This window comes from Macadamia integrifolia, chromosome 9, assembly GCF_013358625.1.
Source record: "Macadamia integrifolia cultivar HAES 741 chromosome 9, SCU_Mint_v3, whole genome shotgun sequence".
Taxonomy (NCBI): Eukaryota; Viridiplantae; Streptophyta; class Magnoliopsida; order Proteales; family Proteaceae; genus Macadamia; species Macadamia integrifolia.
Genome location: NC_056565.1, coordinates 15,981,695 through 16,001,532, shown reverse-complemented (window position 1 = coordinate 16,001,532; position 19,838 = coordinate 15,981,695). Strand labels below are relative to the sequence as shown.

Sequence of the window (19,838 nt, the reverse complement as noted above, 5' to 3'; positions counted from 1 at the left end):
AAAAAAAAAAAAAAAAAAAAAAAAAAAAAGAGGAAACGAAGAAGATAATTATCATTCTGCCATTCCTCTTTAAGTTTCCATCTAATTACTATATTGTCATTACTCTTTGAGTGTAATTTTGTTAATCATCACCATGGTAGCCAATAGTGAAGCTGTTCAACAACTGAACTCCTATAAGGGAGAAACTGATGCAAAATTCGAAGCTATTATGACAATGATGGAATCCATGCAAGCTTCTATTGCTCGTTTGGATGCAACAGATAAAGGAAAGAGTCCCATTCAATCTGGGGATTCTCCCAACACCGTTCCACAGGATCCACCACCACATCATACACCACCGCCAGCACCTTCACCGCCATATGGAACTGGTAGATATGATGATGGAGCAGAAAGAACAACAAGATTTGATGTCCTTGATTTTTATGGAGACAATAATCCAGAACTATACCTTGACTGGATTCACAGCCTAGAGACATTATTCAGATGGTATGGGTTGACTGAGGCCCGAAAGATCCTATTTGCAGAGGCTAAACTGAAAGGCACGACCCGAATCTGGTGGATCAAGCAACAACAACAGAACCGAACCCGAGGCGTTGGTTTAGTCACTACTTGGGCTGAAATGCATGACGTCATGAATCGGAGATTTTTTCCGTCTGATTACAAGCAACACATGCATCTCAGGTTTGCACAGTTGAAACAAGAGAATTTGACTATGGAAGAAAATGTTGCTAGGTTCTATTAGTTGGCTACTCGTTCGGATTTTGAGCGGGTGAAGAAGTATTGGTGGCACAATTCCGTAATGGTTTGCACCCTCAACTTAGTGCCGCCCTTGCCTCTAGCCGACTACATACAATGAAAGACGCTATCTAGGTAGCATATCAGGTTGAGGAGAGTCTGAAATGTCCATACAATCGGCGGCCATTTACAGATGCTTTCCCTAGGGGTTCTAGTTCTATTTAGCCACAATCATCTCAACAGAAAAAGTCAATCAGTAGACCACAGGCTAGTGCTTCATCTATGGCATCTTCACGACCTAGCCGACCGTATTCTCCACCTAGTTGTTATTCAGACATGTCATCTTCACGACCTAATCAGTCATACTCCTCACCTCAGCGTGGTTATGACAGGAACTTAGCATTTCCAAAGGAGGCTATTCAATGTTTCTCATGCAAGGGGTACGGGCATAGGGCTAATCAGTGTCCTAACCGGTTGTTAGCCTACATCGACAAGGACGATTTTATACCCTATGCACCAGAAGAGCAACCGAAAACAAGAACAGTAAATCTAGAGGCTGAATGTGATCATGATCTTAATGAGATTAATGAGGGTGAGCCTCGTCCGTTCTATGTGATCTGTCCTCTTTTGATTGCACAAAAGATTCGTGAGGAGGACGATTGGCGCTGTAACAGTATCTTTCAAACCAGGGTGCGATGCAATGACAGTTTGTGTAATATGATGATCAACTATGGCAGTTGTACCAATGTTGTTGCTGAAGATGCTGTTTGCAAGTTGGAACTGAAAACTGAGCCTCATCCGAACCCCTATAAGGGTGGGTGGGTGAACAACAATAATCTGAAAATTCATGAAAAGTCTTTGCTCACGTATTCCATTGGTGGACTAATCGATCAGGTTCAATGTGATGTTCTCCCTCTAAAAGTCTGTCACATTCTTCAAGGGCACACATGGTTGTTCGACAAGAAAGCCAAGCATTGTGGATATGAGAATATATACATTTCTCAGCATGATGGCCTCGAGATGGAGTTCCTTTTAGCAAAGGATCTTCCCCTCTCAAGCTCAAGAAGACAGTTGGTACTTTTCTCATCAAGCGCATGGACTCTGACGGCATTCTTGAACGTCATCCAAACTCGACGGAGTCGAGTTCTTTTCTGAAGGAGAGAGCTGATGTAGATATAGTTGCACTTACCTGGTTGGATCAGCAGGACCGGTTGTGGAAGCCAAGGGCCAAGAATAACCGGTCCAGCTCAGGTTTTTGGTCCAACAAGGGTTGGTAGTAATTAGTTTTACATTGTTTTTTATTTGTCTTTGAGTAGGATACGTAGGAGGTAGAGAAGTAGGTTTATGTTTGGAGTCTAAGTAGGAGTTTATTTCAGTATTAGAGTCTAAGTAGGAGTAGTCTTTTATTTTCCCTTTATATACTTACTTAACTCAATGTTTAATTTTTAGAGTGAATTTAAATTTTAGAATTAGTGAATTCGTGTGTAGTGTGTGATCCCTTCCCCCTCTTGTGCGATTTTCCCTCATCTCCCTAAGGCTACTCCATCAAACAGTGAGTGATATTCCCAACCTACAAGTTGAACTGTTGGCTAAGATGTTATAGAAATACAGGTAGCTTAATAGTCACAGAAACAGGAATAGAATTAGACCTAAAATTAGGCCAATTGTATGGTTACAGCAACAGTACTATATCCCAAGCCCCAAGGTTTGAATTTCAGATTTTGACCCCATTCGATTTTTTGTCAAAACTGAAATATATCAGTGAAATTTTTTTTCCATTTCGAAACTGCAATTTTGATAGTCATTTGGTTTCAATTTCAGCCAAAACCGGAATTTTTTGTGAAATTTCAGTCAAAACGATCGAATTTTTGAACCATTTGTACCCCAAGTAAGATGGTAGTCCAATGGTTGAATTAATAGTTATAGCAGGTTAAAGAAATTAGTAACTATGGGTAACTCACCAACCAGAGGGTAGAATACCCTCATACTTGGATCAGATTTAGGTCTTGGGCACTAGAGGTAAACCTTTAATTACTACAGCCAACCGATAAATTGAATCAAGAGTTACGAGCTAAACCAGAGAATAGGAAGTAGTTACCAAAAATTAAGGTTTACAGCCAAAGCCGATTGGGGCAGTGGATGAAACCACAACTCAGGTCTAAGGAAGGGCTTGGTATGTAGTTTGATAATTCAAAAGATATTCATGGTTTGATTGCCAGATGTGGTGATAAGACCCTGTCTGACATTAGAATCTGAGAGAGATATAACCACTCACAGACTAGAAGGAAGCCCAGCTACTGGATGTGGCTTAAAGTGCCTGAAACTGATACCGAGGGAAGGTCCCGATGGTGGGATTACACCCTCAAAATATTAACTGATTCTGTCAGCCAGAAGAGTAGTTGCTGTGGTCTGAATTATGCTGCAGAATAGATCCAATCACCCAACAGAACAGATGCCGCCGGTACAGGATGAAGCCAGTCTTTGATCTTGGTGCTGTCTGGATGTGATCCACACTTCCAGCTCATTGAACAGCAGACAACAGCACTGATGTAGCAAGGATTGGTGCCTCAGAACAGGGATTGTAGCGGTAATAAAACAAATAGAAACAAAGAAGAAGGTAGGAATAGAGGGGTGGGGAGATATGACCAAGGCCTCTCAGCTACGGCCTTGGTCAGTCTCTCACTAACCACAATGGAACCTCACCACTACTGCATCTCACAGCAACGAGGGCACAAAGCCAATTAAAACTTCATTCATTGGCACTAAGGCCCTTACATTATATAGATGGTTGTAGAAACCTCTAGGAAGGAAAGCAGAAAATAGAATGTGAAATTAAATATGCTCATACATGTAGTGGATGCCTTGTACAATAAAAAACTGAAATAAAAAAGAAAGATAAAATAATATCTAAGTAGTATCTACTAAAGACTCACATTAGAAACTACTTAACCACCCACCACTATTCTGGTTTTTAGTGAACCAGTAACACCCAGGCCATGGGCTTGGTCTAAGCCTGAACCAAAAGGTCCAGTTGAAGAACCATGGGCCTAAGTATGGGCCTGGCTCTTCTTAATAAGCCTACAGCTGTAGTACTTGTGGTAATGCTCGACTACATCATCTTCGCTCTTCAGGTGCTAGTTTGGCCTGTATTTTTCCAAATATATGGAGGTTTCCTTAAACTATTGAAGCATAGAACTGGTATTTATTCATGAAGTTTGATCTTATTCTGTATTCTCCGAGTCACATTAAAGGTCGAAAACCCTGGGTTTTTAAGTTGTATTGTGCAGTTGGATTGAGATTGTTGTTAACAAGTGGACCTTGTATGGTACTGGTTTATTTATTTATTATTATTATTATTTTTCTTTTTGGGGGGTGGGGGGTGGGGGGTGGGTGGGGTTGAGTAACATTTTGCTATATATATTTCTAGTACTGGAATGAATACTTGTTAAATCCAGACTAGGCTTTGACCAGGAAGGAGGAACTGGTTCTCCGATCATCCGGGAACCATATAGATGTATATTTTAGAATTTTAGAATGTATGAACAAAATTATTGGTTAATTATGTGTAACTGTCAGCAAGTGCATGTCTTATGCCCTTCAACAATTGGAATTTGGTTTCCAGCTTACCTTACCTTTTGTCAACGTTTCCAAATTCTGTATGACCTCTCTGAACTAGAATTTAGCAGAATACATTCTGAGAAGAATGGATTGGAAAACAGGCATATATTTTGTATGTTTCTGGTCTCCCTTTGCTTTTCTATTCTTTTATTTATTGACTTGCAAACCTTGAAATTTTCTAATGCCCACCCAACATCATCTATGAACTTAATAAACTTCGGCTCTTAATCAGTATGAAAAGGAAGCCATATGTGATGTAGGGGGTTCCTAGGTGACTAGGTTTCCTATAAGATTAACTAACTAGGTAGGGTTAACTCAAGGGACTTGGGTAAATAGGACAAAAGAAACTTAGCAAACAAGATTTAACATGCAACATAGAATGAGACTAATAGACAAAGTAGCAAAAACAATAATAATCTAGGAAGAAAAACACATAAACTCACTCAAGCTTCAAGGGGAAACATGGGGTAGGGAACATGGCAGCAATCAAAATTAGGTTACAGCACTAGTTTATTAAGCATCAAAAGTAGATAGAAACCCCATGCTATATGCTCTAAGATCAGTTATACTAGTAATAAGAAGACTAGCAATACTTAAGGCAAACAATGTGGTAAATAAAATGTTAAACAATGGCTAAAAGGGGGGGTGGGTTTTAATGGAAGTAACAGAGTAAATAATGAGGGGATAATGGAGGGAATGGGAGGGTTTATTCTATGGTCTGAGAATAAAGAAGACAGCCCAGATTTAAAGATGGTGTCCAGTAGTAATCCGTTCATTGAAAGGAGATTAACAGCAGCCCAGGTGATGATCTATCCACGTAGTATGGCCTTTAGTTGTTGCAAACAGAGGCTGCAATAGTGTAGCAGTAGTAACAGAGAATAACAGCAGCATCAATAGAGATTAATAGCAGCAGCAGAGAACATCCAACAGTAGTAGATAGTAAACAGCAGCAGCAGCAGAGAACATTCAACAACAGTAGACAGTAAACAGTAGCAGTAAAAGGGAATTGGAAGAGAGAGGGAGGCGAGAGAAGAGAGAAGAGAGAAGAGAGAACGGAGAGAATAAAGAGAGAAAAGGTGAGAAAGAGAGTGAGAAAGACGAGATTGAAAGAGAGAGAGAATCCTGAGAGGGGTGGGGGGTTTGCTCCTTGGCTGTTTTCAATTCACATTCATTGATTAGAACCGTGGCCAATGGCCTTATATAAATAAGAGACTAATTATTAAAAAGAAAAGACTATTTTAGGAATGCTATTTCATAAACAAAGAAACTTTCTAAAAAGAAATCAATAGGATAATTACTTAGTTTCCTAATAAACTTAAAGACTCAAATAAAAAAAATCCTAGGAAATAAAATTACTAAACTATCAGATTTGGTGGGGGCCACACAATCTTGGCAAATTTTGGAAGGAGAGGACTCGATCCAGCACTGGGAAGGCTGGATCGAGCCTTCCTTTATTCTTCTTCTTTCTTCTAATCCTCCAACCACAAAGAAGGTTGGGTCTTCTTCTTCCTTCGGCTGTACTTCTTGATGTCCCCATCAACTCTCCCCAGCTTGGAAGAATTCACCTCCGGTGAATTAAAACTAATGTAATAGTCAAGTAGGTCTGGGTTGAGTTGTTGGACTTCTTGCATTATGATCCAGGTAATGTCAATTTCAGGACGTCCACGCCACTTGACCAAGAACTCTCTAGAACCTCCAGTGTGTGTGGACACAATCTTCTCATCAAGGGTTTCCTCAATCGCTTCAGTCCTTCTCGTGACCATAGGCACAGGTGGTAATGAGGTGGGGGGAAGTGGTTGGTTTGGTTCAGTAGTCTCATCAATGGTGAAGGGGAAGTCCTCAAAGTCATTAGGATAGAAAGGGGTAATGGTAGAGGTACCATGGTATGGGACAAGGTCTTCAACATTGAAAATATTACTGATTTCCATACTAGTTGGTAGATTAAGAACATATGCATTGGCACCTATCCTTTTGAGTACTTTGAACGGACCTGTGCTACGAGCATGCAGTTTGCTCGCTTTTTCCCTAACAAAACGTTGCGGCTTAATTCTAACCATCACCATATCACCCTTTTGAAATCTTGTAGCCTTCTGTGCACATCTGCCTTCGACTTATATTGCTCGTTGCTCAGTGTTATTTGTCTTCTTATACTTCCATGCAAATCATGTATATGCTGAGCAAAAGACTCGACTGAATGGGAGGTCCTGGAACTAGACACGATTGGGATAAGGTCTATGGGTGCCCGGGGCTGGTTTCTTGAACAGATCTTAAAGGGGGACAGACCAGTGGTACGGTTCTTAGAACTAATATATGCAAACTCAGCCTGGCTAAGGACTCGATTCCAACTGGTGAGGTGTTCCCCTATAAGGCAATGCAATAAATTCCCTCCTATTGACAACCTCGGTTTGGCCATCAGTCTGAGGGTGGAAAGCTGAGGAGAAACGGAGCTTTGTGCCCAACATCCGCCACAGGGTCCTCCAAAAATGACTAGTGAACTTAACATCCCTATCGGACACTATGGTGAGGGGCAACTCATGGTACTTGACAACCTTATTAAAGAAAAGTTTGGCTACTATGGATGCATCAGAGGTCTTAGAGTATGGGATGAAATGGGCCATCTTCGAGAAGCGGTCCACAACAACATAAACAGAATCATGGCCTTTTGGTAGACCAAGCACGAAGTCCATGCTAAGGTCCTGCCAGGGGGAATGGGGAACGGGTAGGGGAGTGTACAAACCCGTGTTTTGCTTTTGTTGTTTGGCGGTCTGGCATGTCCTACACTGACTCACAACTCTAGCAACATCCCTCTTCAGTCCTGGCCAAAAGAATCGGTCCTCAATGAGGGTGATGGTCTTATCTTGACCGAAATGGCCAGCGACTCCCCCAGTATGCAATTCCCAGATCAGGAAATCTCAGAGTGAAGTCCTGGGAATGCACAACTTGCTTCCTTTAAAAAGGAAACCCTCCCTAAGTAGGTAGTCCAAGCGGTTGACCGGGTTGCCTTCACTCAAGGAAGTGAACGGCTCACTAAAATCAGGACAGGTGAGGTATTGGTCCTTGACAGGCTCGAACCCTACAACCTCTACACTCATTGCCTGGAGTAGCACACTAGCCTGACTCTTAGCATTGGTGCGACTGAGGAACATGTTCACCCGGCTCAGTGCATCTGCAGTAGTATTCTTGACACCATGTCTGTGCTTGAGTACAAAAGTGTACTCTTGGAGAAACTCAACCCACTTGGCATGCCTCTGGTTAAGTTTCTTTTGGGCACTCAGGTATCTCAGAGCCCGGTGGTCAGAGAATAGCATGAATTCTTGCGGTAAAAGGTAATGTCGCCAATAGCAATGATTGGACAACCGCATAGAATTCCTTGTCGTATGTGGAATATCGTTGCCTAGCTTCATTACGCTTCTCACTAAAATAGGCAACAGAGTGGCCCTCTTGTCCTAGGACACCACCTATCCCAATACCAGATGCATCGCAATTCACTTCGAAGACCTTAGAGAAATCTAAGAGGCACAGGACTGGAGCTTCAGTCATAAGCTTTTTAATCTCATTAAAAGCCTTCGTAGCACTCTTAGTCTATTGAAACTCCTTTTTCATGCAATCGGTGATAGGAGACATAAATAATGGAACTAAACCGGTAGATAAACCTCCTGTAGAAAGTGACTAAGCCATGGAAGCTTCTTACCTCATGGACATTAGTTGGCTCAGGCCACTCTACAATCGCTCTCACTTTCTCAGGGTCAGTAGATACTCCCTGAGTTGACACAAGAAATCCTAGAAAGATGACTTGATCACTCATGAAGGTGCACTTCTTAAGATTGACGTATAGTTTCTCTTGTAAGAGCACATGAAAAACCTTCTGTAAGTGATCCAAGTGGGAAGACGGGGTCTTACTATAGATGAGGATGTCATCAAAGTAAACCACTAGGAACTTGCCAATGAATGGTTGAAGCACTTGATTCATTATCCTCATGAAGGTGCTAGGTGCATTTGACAAGCCAAAAAGCATGACTAACCACTCAAAGAGGCCATCCTTCGTCTTGAAGGCTCTCTTCCACTCATCTGTAGGCCTAACCCTAATCTAGTGGTACTCGCTCTTGAGATCAATCTTCGAAAAGATCGAAGAGTTGGCCATCATATCCAACATGTCATCAGGCCTAGAGATAGGGAACCTATACTTGATGGCCCTACTATCAACACACATACGCCAGGTGCCATCTTTCTTTGGTGTGAGCAAGGCTGGTACAACACACGGGCTAAGGCTTTCCCTAATGAATCCCTTTTGCAACAGTTCATCCACTTGTCGTTTGAGTTCGGCGTGTTCTTTGAGATTCATTCGGTAATGGGGTAAGTTCGGGAGAGAGGATCTTGGAACTAAGTCAATAGCATGCTGGATGTCACGCATAGGCGGTAATTCATCAGGTAGTTCCTCAGGGAATAACCTCTCGAATTTCTTCAACAAGGGTCGCACTTCTCTAGGAGCCTCAGTGAATAAGCGTGACCTATCGGTATTACTCTGTACGGTAACTAGAGCATAAATCACCCCTGACTCGTGACACTCCTTCAAATTGTTGTTGATTTAAAATGTTGAGTGTTTTGGTGGGGGTGTGTTTGGATGTACTTCCCTTGTGTTCTGGAACCTTAACTTCCCTAGGGGGGTCAGTCTGATCTTCTTCCCTTTGAACTCAAAGATATAGGTGTTAGACTTCCCGTAATTGGTGATATCCCGGTCATATAACCAGGGTCTACCTAGGATGATGTGGGCAACATCCATCTCTAGAACATCACACCACACTCGATCCTCATATCTTGCAAAGTGTAAGGGAACTAAAGATTAACGGGAATGGTGGACTGATCAACCCAAGCAACCTTGTAAGGCTTGAGGTGGGATTCAGATTTGAGGCCCATTCGAGCAATAACGCTCTTGGCGACCACATTCCTGCAACTCCCATTGTCTATGGTGACGCGGCAGTTCTTGCCCTGATATGTGTAAGTGATGAAAATATTAGTTCGCCGCCAATCATCGCTACTCCTAGGTTGTGAGACCATGCAACGCACAATGCCAAGCTTGAGGTCACCGGCCTCCTCGGTGTCCTCATCAGATATGGTCTCATCAGGTCTATGGTCCTCATACTCATGGTCCTGAAACCCCTCTTGGTCACCTTCTTCAGGGGTCTGCTCTCCGACATAAAGATTCCTATTGGAACATTCTCTGGAGAAGTGACCAAACCCACGACACTTGAAGCATTGCTGTTGTCCATTTCTCTTGGGTGCTTCTCCCAAAATTCCTTTACCCTTCTTGTCAAATTGACGTTGTGGTGCAGCAGTGGGTTTTGGGAATCTAGCTGAGCCTTGGGGTGGTTTTCTAAATTGGGACTCCCCAGTTTGGTAGCTCTTCCTCTGAGAATAAGTTCTCATAGAGGATTCCACGTCAAGGGCTATCCTGAAGGCTTGTGGAACGTCTCGCACTAGGTGGAGTGCCATATGAGACTGAATTTCGGAGTTGAGTCCGGTAAGGAATCTGGATAGTGTCTGCTCAACATCCTCCCAAATACGGCTTCTAATTTTCAATTAATTGAACTTGCTTATGTATTCGGTCACAGTCAACTTTCCTACTTCAAGGTATTCATTTCATTCAACAACTGGAGCCTATAAGTGATAGGCAAAAATTCCCTCTTGAGCCGCTCTTGCATCTCTACCCAGGTAGTGATTGGCTCAAGTCCTAGGTGGTCCTCCTGGTACTTTAGGTCTGTCCAGAAGTCCTGGGCAACTCCAATAAACTTGAACTTAGCAAATTGGTAGCGGACTTCCTCTGGCATATTGTAGAAGTCGAAGTACCTATCCATCTGCTTGATCCAATCCAGAAGGATCCTAGCATCAATCTGACCATCATAGGTAGGGGCATCTACCTTAATCATCCGTCTGACATCAAAGCCCCTATCAGGATGCTCATAACCCTCATCATCTCCATATTGGGTTTGGCGTCTTGGCGGTGGGCCTCGACCCCTACCCCGATCCCTACCACGCCGTAGGCCTTAGAAGTTATCCCCTATCTGGTCATAACCATCAGTCTGGTTATTCTAGTTTACTTCCTCAGGGTTAGGGCCTCTGCCCCTAGGTTCAGTGCCAATTGTGTTACAGCCTTGTCGTCCATCAGTGTTTTGGGCACTTGTCTCGTGGGCAGCCAACTTATCGGTAAGGGCTTGGAGATTGACAGCTTGTGTTTCCTGTATGGCTTGAACGGCTTTCATGAATTCAGCCACTTGCTCAGATTGGGTGGAGGTGCTAGGAGGGTCAGACATATCCTGGTATGCTCTACCACTGCGAGTGGACATAAGAAGATGGGCAGCCAAGGTACGGTTGCCACCAAAGACTCAAGGTCTACTCAGAATCTCCAATTGAGATAGGTAGTTAGCCCTTTCAATCTCGAGGTAAAAAATCTCCCTCTCAAGTATGTGCTTTTGAAGGGAATAGCGTCTATGCTATTTGGTCCCGCCAACTTAAGAAAGAAAAAGGTGTTCTCTAATCTATGGTATCGCTCTCTTAGCTCAGACTCGAGTACGGACCGATGGTGACGGAGACTAGACCTCGAAAGGTAAGACATGTAAACAAGGGACAACAGTACCTAATTACCCTAAGCCTAGACAAAACCATGCTCTGATACCAAGATGATGTAGGGGGTTCCTAGGTGACTAGGTTTCCTACAAGATTAACTAACTAGGTAGGGTTAACTCAAGGGACTTGGGTAAATAGGACAAAAGAAACTCAACAAACAAGATTTGACATGCAACATAGAATGAGACTAACAGACAAAGTAGCAAAAAACAATAATAATCTAGGAAGCAAAACACATAAACTCACTTAAGCTTTAAGGGGAAACATAGGGTAGGGAACATGGCAGCAATCAAAATTAGGTTACAACACTAGTTTATTAAGCATCAAAAGTAGATAGAAACCCCATGCTATATGCTCTAAGATCAGTTATAGTAGTAATAAGAAGACCAGCAATACTTAAGGCAAACAATGTGGTAAATGAAAGGTTAAGCAATGGCTAAAAGGGGGGGTGGGTTTTAATGGAAGTAACAGAGTAAATAATGAGGGGATAATGGAGGGAATGGGAGGGTTTATTCTATGGTCTGAGAATAAAGAAGACAACCCAGATTTGAAAATGGTGTCCAGCAGTAATCCGTTCATTGAAAGGAGATCAGTAGCAGCACAGGTGATGATCTATCCACGTAGTATGGCCTTTAGTTGTTGCAAACAGAGGCTGGAATAGTGCAGCAGTAGTAACAGAGAATAATAACAGCATCAACAGAGATTAACAGCAACAACATAGAACATCCAACAGTAGTAGACAGTAAACAGCAGCAGCAGAGAACATTCAACAGCAGTAGACAGTAAGCAGTAGCAGTAAAAGGGAATTGGAAGAGAGAGAGGGAGGCGAGAGAAGAGAGAAGAGAGAACCGAGAGAATAAAGAGAGAAAATGCCAGAAAGAGAGTGAGAAAGACGAGATTGAAAGAGAGAGAGAATCGTGAGAGGGGTGGGGGTTTGCTCCTTGGCTCTTTTTCAATTCACATTCATTGATTAGAACCGTGGCCAATGGCCTTACATAAATAAGAGACTAATTACTAAAAAGAAAAGATTATTCTAGGAATGCTATTTCATAAACAAAGAAACTTTCTAAAAAGAAATCAATAGGATAATTACTTAGTTTCCTAATTAACTTAACGACTCAAATAAACAAAATCCTAGGAAATAAAACTACTAAACTATCAGATTTGGTGGGGGCCACACAATCTTGGCAAATTTTGGAAGGAGAGGGCGCGATCCAGCGCTAGGAAGGCTGGATCGAGCCTTCCTTTATTCTTTTTCTTCCTTCTTCTAATCCTCCAACCACAAAGAAGGTTGGGTCTTCTTCTTCCTTCGGTTGTACGTCTTGATGTCCCCATCAATATGTTATAGATATTTATCCATAATTATGAGGCTACTTTGATGACTAATTTTTTTTGCTTACCAGACCTTACTTGATTGTGCAGATTTGAATATCCACAACCCACATTCCGGAAGTTAATGAAAGAACACTGTATGGAGCCATTTTTTGTGTTTCAGGTTTGTCATCCCCCACCGCCCCCCCCCCCCCCCAAAAAAAAAAAAATCCTTACAGTTGCAAATTAGTGTTATCTGTAGTGTTCTTGGGGACTGTTGGGTACGATGGTTGGATAATTGGGCCACCCATGCTGGTCCCCATGGTCATGTCTTAATGTTTCAAATTTGGACAAGCCAAGTTTGCTTTGTCGAAGTTGTGAAACTTAGACCTGACCCAGTTTTAAATTTATTGCATAGTTGTCGAGGCTATGATACATATTGATCAAGTTCTATTTTACTGCTAAAACTTATTTCTTTTATTGCCTTTTAGTTCCGTGTGCAATTCTTTTATTCTTTTACTTTGATACGCATTGGATCCATGTAGCTGACCCATTAAGTTGGGATAAGTTATGGTTGTTGTTGTTGTTGTAGTTGTTAAGGCATCGCCTAGGTGTCCAGGCTCTTTCTTGGGTCCAAGGTGATAGGACGCCTTATCTACACTTCACGAGTTAATGCTGATTTTCATTTATTGTTTTGTTTTTTTGATAAATATGCTTAATTTCTTATATTATACCCTATGTTTTATTTATTATACGTTGGTTTTCTCAAATTAGGCCATTACTAGCATAATTATATCATATTGCATTGCTATGGCTTCTATGTTGCATATAAACACAATTATATAATTATCATTGTTATATTACAGTCATGTACCGCATGCCTAGGGCACCTTGTCGCTTTGGTCCCCCCTCCAATGCGTTGGATTGCCTAGTCACCTTGACTAATATGATTTATTGTCCACACCCAGTTTTATCCATGTTTTACAGAATTGGTCAAACAGGTTGGTTAAAGTTTTTACTACTTAGTTCAGACTAGTTTTAAATACACTAGTTTTAAAAGACAACCTGGCTTTGACGATTGGCTGCCAGATTTAAATTTCTGATGTTCAGATCAGTTCTAAATACACTGGTTTTTTGTTCAGTGTTCAGTTCTCTTTTATTTTGCGATAGCACTGAAATGGTACTTGATGTTTGTAGGTCTTCTGTGTGGGTCTCTGGTGCTTGGATGAATATTGGTATTACAGCTTGTTTACCTTGTTCATGCTATTCCTGTTTGAGTCAACAATGGCAAAAAGTCGGTTAAAGACACTAACTGAGCTTAGACGTGTGACAGTGGATGCGCAGACCCTAATGGTGCATCGCTGTGGGAGGTTTGCCATCTGAACTCCATTACTTCTGTTTCAGAGCCATTTGAGTCTTTAATTTTGGTATTTACTTTTGCTTTTAGGTGGGTGGAGCTCCCTGGAACAGAACTTCTTCCTGGAGATGTTGTCTCAATTGGGCGCTTGTCTGGTGAAGATAAATCTGTTCCAGCAGACATGCTTATATTAGCTGGAAGTGCAATTGTCAATGAAGCTATTCTGACAGGCGAGTCTACTCCTCAGTGGAAGGTGGTGCCCTGATTCAATTTGCTTTTATTTTCTTTGTATAATTGCGTCCTTATTTATCATTATCTGTTTCTTTAGGCATTTACTTTCTTCTTAGACTTAGTGTACTATGTACTTTACACTTGGATCTGGTCTTCCCCCACCCCACCCCACCCCACCCCACCCCACCCCAATAAAAAAAATCTGTTTATAAGAAATTAACTAAAGAAAAATTAAATTCATGGATTCCCTAGTAAATTGTGAAGAACATCTAAAAACCTTATTCGTTGAAGTGTTAAGTCCAAAAGGAATAATTTTTGGGGATAAATAACGAATTGTTGGAATCAAAAGAGCCCAGGCTCTTGCACAACAGAAACAGAAAAACAGCAAGAGGGAAAACTACGTCCCCATGAAGGTAAACTATTCTCAATAGATAATATAGGTCACGTTACTCCTTGTTTTGGTAAGTCAACTGTTATGTAATTTGCAGATATCTGCTTCCACTGGAATTGGTGTTAGTAATTTTTTCCCCGTTTAGTTTGAGTTATGAACTACTCATTGTTATTTCATCCATGGGATTACTTGTTAATGGTTGATCAAGGTTGATAGATTCACCCTTCGAAACAAGAAGTTCTGGTCATGGAGGTATAAAATCTTCTATTTGGTGTCCATTCAATGTTTCCGCTATGGTTAGTTAATATCCCCCTTCCTTTCTGTACTATGTTGCTTAAAATCAGCCCTTAAGCAGATCCGGAGATAAAATCATAAAATATTATATTTAGCTGTGAAAGTTGTTTCAGCGTTTAACTTCTACATGAAGTCTTTCAATCAGTGACACCCCATGGCTTTGCTTTTCTAGAACAAAATTACATCAAGAAAGCCCTCTGCTTCCTCTTGCTATGAGAAAAAAAGTGCCTTGGTCATGTGCTCAAAATATCATTTAAAGAATCTGCCTCAGCTGTGAATCTTTACTGGTATACAATATCGGTCGGCCATTTGTATCAGCCAACTTCAATGCCTTTTTATATGAGGAACGCTAGAGGGAGGATGAAACCTGTGAATTCAATAGTGGGTAAGTTGGCTAGAGGAGTTTGAATAGAGAACCCTTATATCTGGGTCCTTGCTCTATGTGTAGTTCCTTCTTAAGATTTGGCCTTGACTGCTGTTTGTTGTTGTACTCATCTTGTACTATTGCTTTTTTTTTCTTGGCAATTAGTTATTTTTTTGTTATTTACTAGAGAAAACCTACGCGACATTTGTGGCATTCAGTATTGTACAACTGTCTTATGAGTGTCTTTTGGAAAACTTGAAGTATGACATTTGTGTGTATATCTGGGTATGGTTCTTTGTGTGCATGTTTTCTCTTTGCTCCTTTCAAATAAGGTGGTTCTGGCATAATTTTCTTTATGTTTGTTCTCAGTATGAAGTGTATACTTAGAGTAAGCTGATAAAAAAAAGGGCCATACCCGGTGCACAAGGCTCCTGCCATTGCGGGGTATGGGGAGGGTCATTATGTATGCAGCCGTACCCCCGCTGTACGGAGAGGCTTTTTCCCAACTTGAATCCGCGACCACTAGGTCACATTGAGCAACCTTACCATTGCGCTGAGATCCGCCCTCGCTTAGAGTAAGCTGATGTGCCTGAAAAGTTCTAGATGGCATATAAGCAGTTGTCAAAAGCAAGGATATATTATAAATTAAGGGTTTTTTTTCTGGTGGGTAATTATCCACCAAAATGTTATCTTTCCTTGTTACTCATGGGTTTAAGTACTCTGTATGTGGTTCTCCATGTTTCATTTTTCTCAATTATGTTTACAATATTTTTCCTATAAACTATTGGACAGATCTTTATTTTGCTTCACACCTGATGTGGATCCTTATCAGTATGTATGGTGGGAAAACCTATGTCCTTATAACAAATAGTTGGGAGAAGGGATCATGACACCAACCTTCTTCCTTTTTTTTTCTTTTTTTTGTGGGGGGGGGGGGGAGGGTTGGTTGTCTGGAATCCAATTTAACTGTCTGCTTTATCAACAGTTAGGGATATCCTATTTGGTAGTTAGTTTACAGCACTGAAGATTATATTAATTTCATTTCTAAATTTGGTGTAAATGCTTTTTTCTTCAGGTTTCAATCTCAGGTAGGGGAACTGAAGTGAAGTTATCAATTAAGAGAGATAAAACCCATATTCTTTTTGGTGGGACAAAGATATTGCAGCATACCCCAGATAAGGTAGTTTGCTTTAACTAATTTATTAGCAGTATTAACTGATAATCATAATCTATCATCGTCATTACTGTCAGTATTGCTTTTATATTTATGCTTATTTGGAAGCACTTGAATTCTTACTTACTGCTATCATTCGTTGGATTTAGTCCTTTCATCTAAAAACTCCTAATGGAGGATGCTTAGCAATTGTGCTACGGACTGGATTTGAGACTAGTCAAGGAAAACTGATGCGTACAATTTTGTTTTCTACTGAAAGGGTACATGATTTCTAATCCCTAAAGTTACTAATTGAAAAAAAGGAAAAGAAATTTCATCTTTCTGATTCCCATTTGATTTTCAGGTTACAGCTAATAGCTGGGAAAGTGGGTTGTTCATTTTGTTCCTACTTATATTTGCGATCATTGCTGCTGGTTATGTACTTAAAAAGGTATCTTCTTTCTCCATGGGATTTTCCCAATTCTTGGTTTATTTTTTTAAGGTAAAACTAGCTATTACAAGCCTTTATGGACTTTCTTTTCCTCACAAGGTCACAGTGCCTTGCAACATGGCAGCATTTGAAAATTTTGGAATGCTAAAGGTACAAAGAGAAAGACCAATAAATGGTTCACCAAACATGGATGGGCCATGCAATTTGACTTGTGGCCTGTCCAAAAGAGTTCCATCTATCCAATGTCAGAATGACCAATCAGACCTCATTGTGGTAGAACTAGCTACCAGATATTGGCAATGCTTCTGTTAGCTTGTCTTTTCTTTCGTTTCCCTCTTCTTCTTTTGCATGACAATGATGACGTCTTTGATGCAGGGGTTTGAAGATCCAACAAGGAGCAGATACAAGCTTTTCTTGAGTTGTTCCTTAATTATTACCTCTGTCATCCCACCTGAGCTGCCAATGGAGCTATCAATAGCTGTTAATACATCTTTAATTGCATTAGCACGGCGTGGGATATTCTGCACGGAACCATTTCGAATTCCCTTTGCTGGAAAGGTTAGTAATACTAACTGTGAGAACATCCCTCAGTTTTTTATTTAAGCTATGCTGATAACATGCCAATGCTGTGTGTCTGGGCACAAGTGCCACACTCCCCCACACAAACCTTTTCCCCTTCTTTAATTTATATGTTATTTGAGTGTTCTAGTTAGTCTGGAATGGGTATCTAAGAGTCTAGCATTATTTCAGTCTCTTTTGTTTATTATTTTAGTTTCCTAGTTAGCTTAAGTTACCTTGTCAGTTCAGAATTGGTTAGGCCTTTAATTTTCCGAGTTTGGATCTGTTTTTGTGTCTTTTATATAAGTTTATTAGCAGCTACAACCTTGCACCAGAATTTGATGGATGGGATTGGCTTTCAGCCCTTTAGTTCTGTGAGATTCAGCACACCTATTTGCAGTGAGATGCAGTGAAGCCCTTGGTGGAATGCTAAGTTAGTGACACATGTGGGATTCCTGAAGCACATTATCATATCCTCCATTTTTCTTCTACTATATCTCTCCTCCAGTCAAACAACGTGTCATTATTTACTTTCTATTTTCTGTGCAGTGTGCACCATTCATTTGGCTTAATTCTTTTCTGAGTAATAGTCTCCTTAGATTCTGGACTTGATTTCAGCATAAAAATATTTTTTTCCTGTTTATTGGATTCCTACTCCAACAAGGAATTCTCTGAAACTTAACATCTAACCGTTTGCTTTCAACTCTGCTTCCGCACATATCAATGGGCAATTATTCTGAATGGTCCTACCGATAAAAAATTTCATGTTAAATTGTTTTTTGGTTTTCCTGATTCAAATTGGATTTCAAGTTCAGTTTCTGTTTCTACTTCTGGTTTCAGATTTCTGCATATTAATACATCTGTTTTATTGTGTTACATCTGATTCTTGAACTGGATTGCCTAGATTCCCCGTCAATTCTCGGATTTGAGAATTCCTTATTCAAGTAGGATCTTCCGATCTTAAGATTCTGATTATTGTATTGGACCTGAATTGTAATATTATATTCTTCCTAGACAAAGCTCTTGACCTGAGTTTCCGTAAATCCAAGAAAGAGCGTTCAGAGCGCATGGATGCCTATGTGTTGCCTAGGTGCCTTGTTGGTGTCACCTTGATTTTTTTCCCTCCAGTGCCTAGGGTCTCCTAGATGCTGTGGCTAAATCAGATCCTCTGATCTTCTGTTACAAATTTCCTGAAATCTGGTTTCTAAAAATTCTATTCTGATTCTGTTTCATTGATTTAGTAAACCTTGTGACTTTAGGCTTCCAGGAACCCATCACACACACCTATAAAATGATCTTTACTGCTTGAACTGCCACATCTTGGATGCAGAAATAGCCAATAAATTGTATGATATGATAATCCCAAGAATCTGAATCTATCTTTTCAATCTGACCCCTCTGGACTTTGTTCTTCTTTCTTTTAAGATGATAGTTAAATGTGTGGTGCTTTATATGATACCATGGTAAGTGCATGAATTTCTCACTATGTAGTGTCAAAGTCTATCCAGAAGCTATTTCGTCTTAAGCTGTGAAGCACTTTTCTCTGTAGGTTGACATATGTTGTTTTGATAAGACGGGAACTCTTACATCAGATGACATGGTATGGTAGTTGCAAGGGCCTGCTTTTCTGTTCATTATCGTCTTACTTTTATGTATTTCATTCTCTCCTGGTTGGGTCTTTTTCAGGAGTTCCATGGTGTGGTGGGGCTGGAGGACAATCTGGATTTATGGTCAGATATGACCAATGTCCCTGTTCGAACATTGGAAATTCTTGCAGCTTGTCATGCCTTGGTTTTTGTTGACAACAAGATGGTATGCTAGAATATGGTTTCCAGAGATGAAACAATGTTTGCAAGCTTCATATTTATTTTCAAATCATCCAAAGATGAAACCCATTGAACTCTCCCATGTGGGATGAAACTGAACGTTTTTGCTTTTAAATTCCGAATTTGAAGAGTTGTGGCTCTGAAAACTGTCACTACAGAAAGATATCGACTGATTATAATATTTGTGGCACTCCTCTGAGTCCCTGTTTCATCGTGTTGCAGATTTCATCTGCTGTACTGGGAGAAGCTCATAACTAAGCTTCATATGTTTATTTCTTCAATACAATATTCTTTTAAATCATAGTAATTGCCTTGTAGGTTGGTGATCCTCTTGAAAAGGCAGCACTTAAAGGAGTAGATTGGTCTTATACATTTGATGAGAAGGCTATGCCCAAAAAGTAAGCTATAATACTAATTGACATCAGATTCTAGTGTTATCTTTTGAACCGCTCCACTTCAGAAGTTTTTGTGCCTTTCTTCTTGAGATATTTATCTCATTTCTCTCAAATATTTTGTCTTTTCCTTATGTTGATTATTCCATTATTATTGCCTGCCTTTTAGGTATGTGGGTTGTTATCTCTGTGATATTGATGGGTTTCCAATTATATCCCATTATTCAAATTCAGAAATTGTTTTCCTGCGATGCTGAAAATATGTGGTTCTGATTGTGCTTTTGCTTTGCATCTGTCTTACTCAGTATCAGTAATTCTGAAGTCATCTTCTTAAAAGTTCTATTATGATTCTTCTGTGCCATGGAGAATTTTTAACATCGTTAGAAAACCTCATGCAATCCACGATCGCAGGGATTAGGGACTCAAAATTGAAACCAGAATTTAACCACTTCCCAAAGAGTTACTCATTAGTAAGGTATTTGAAACTTCCAGAATTAGAAAGGAGTTGAAAAACTGAAATAGAAACTGGAACCCAA

The 19,838-nt window shown here is 40.5% G+C and overlaps 1 protein-coding gene across 2 annotated transcripts in view; it reads left to right on the top strand.

The window, feature by feature from the left end:
• Positions 1–19,838, top strand: part of LOC122088603 (probable manganese-transporting ATPase PDR2) — a 41,292-nt gene that overhangs the window by 12,771 nt on the left and 8,683 nt on the right. For both annotated transcript variants that reach the window (XM_042657919.1, XM_042657920.1), the window contains 10 exons: positions 12,397–12,469; positions 13,483–13,655; positions 13,733–13,895; positions 15,998–16,102; positions 16,246–16,356; positions 16,440–16,526; positions 16,902–17,084; positions 18,634–18,684; positions 18,771–18,896; positions 19,229–19,308. In XM_042657919.1, the coding sequence (XP_042513853.1) occupies positions 12,397–12,469; positions 13,483–13,655; positions 13,733–13,895; positions 15,998–16,102; positions 16,246–16,356; positions 16,440–16,526; positions 16,902–17,084; positions 18,634–18,684; positions 18,771–18,896; positions 19,229–19,308 (1,152 nt within the window). The remainder of the gene's footprint in view (positions 1–12,396; positions 12,470–13,482; positions 13,656–13,732; positions 13,896–15,997; positions 16,103–16,245; positions 16,357–16,439; positions 16,527–16,901; positions 17,085–18,633; positions 18,685–18,770; positions 18,897–19,228; positions 19,309–19,838) is intronic.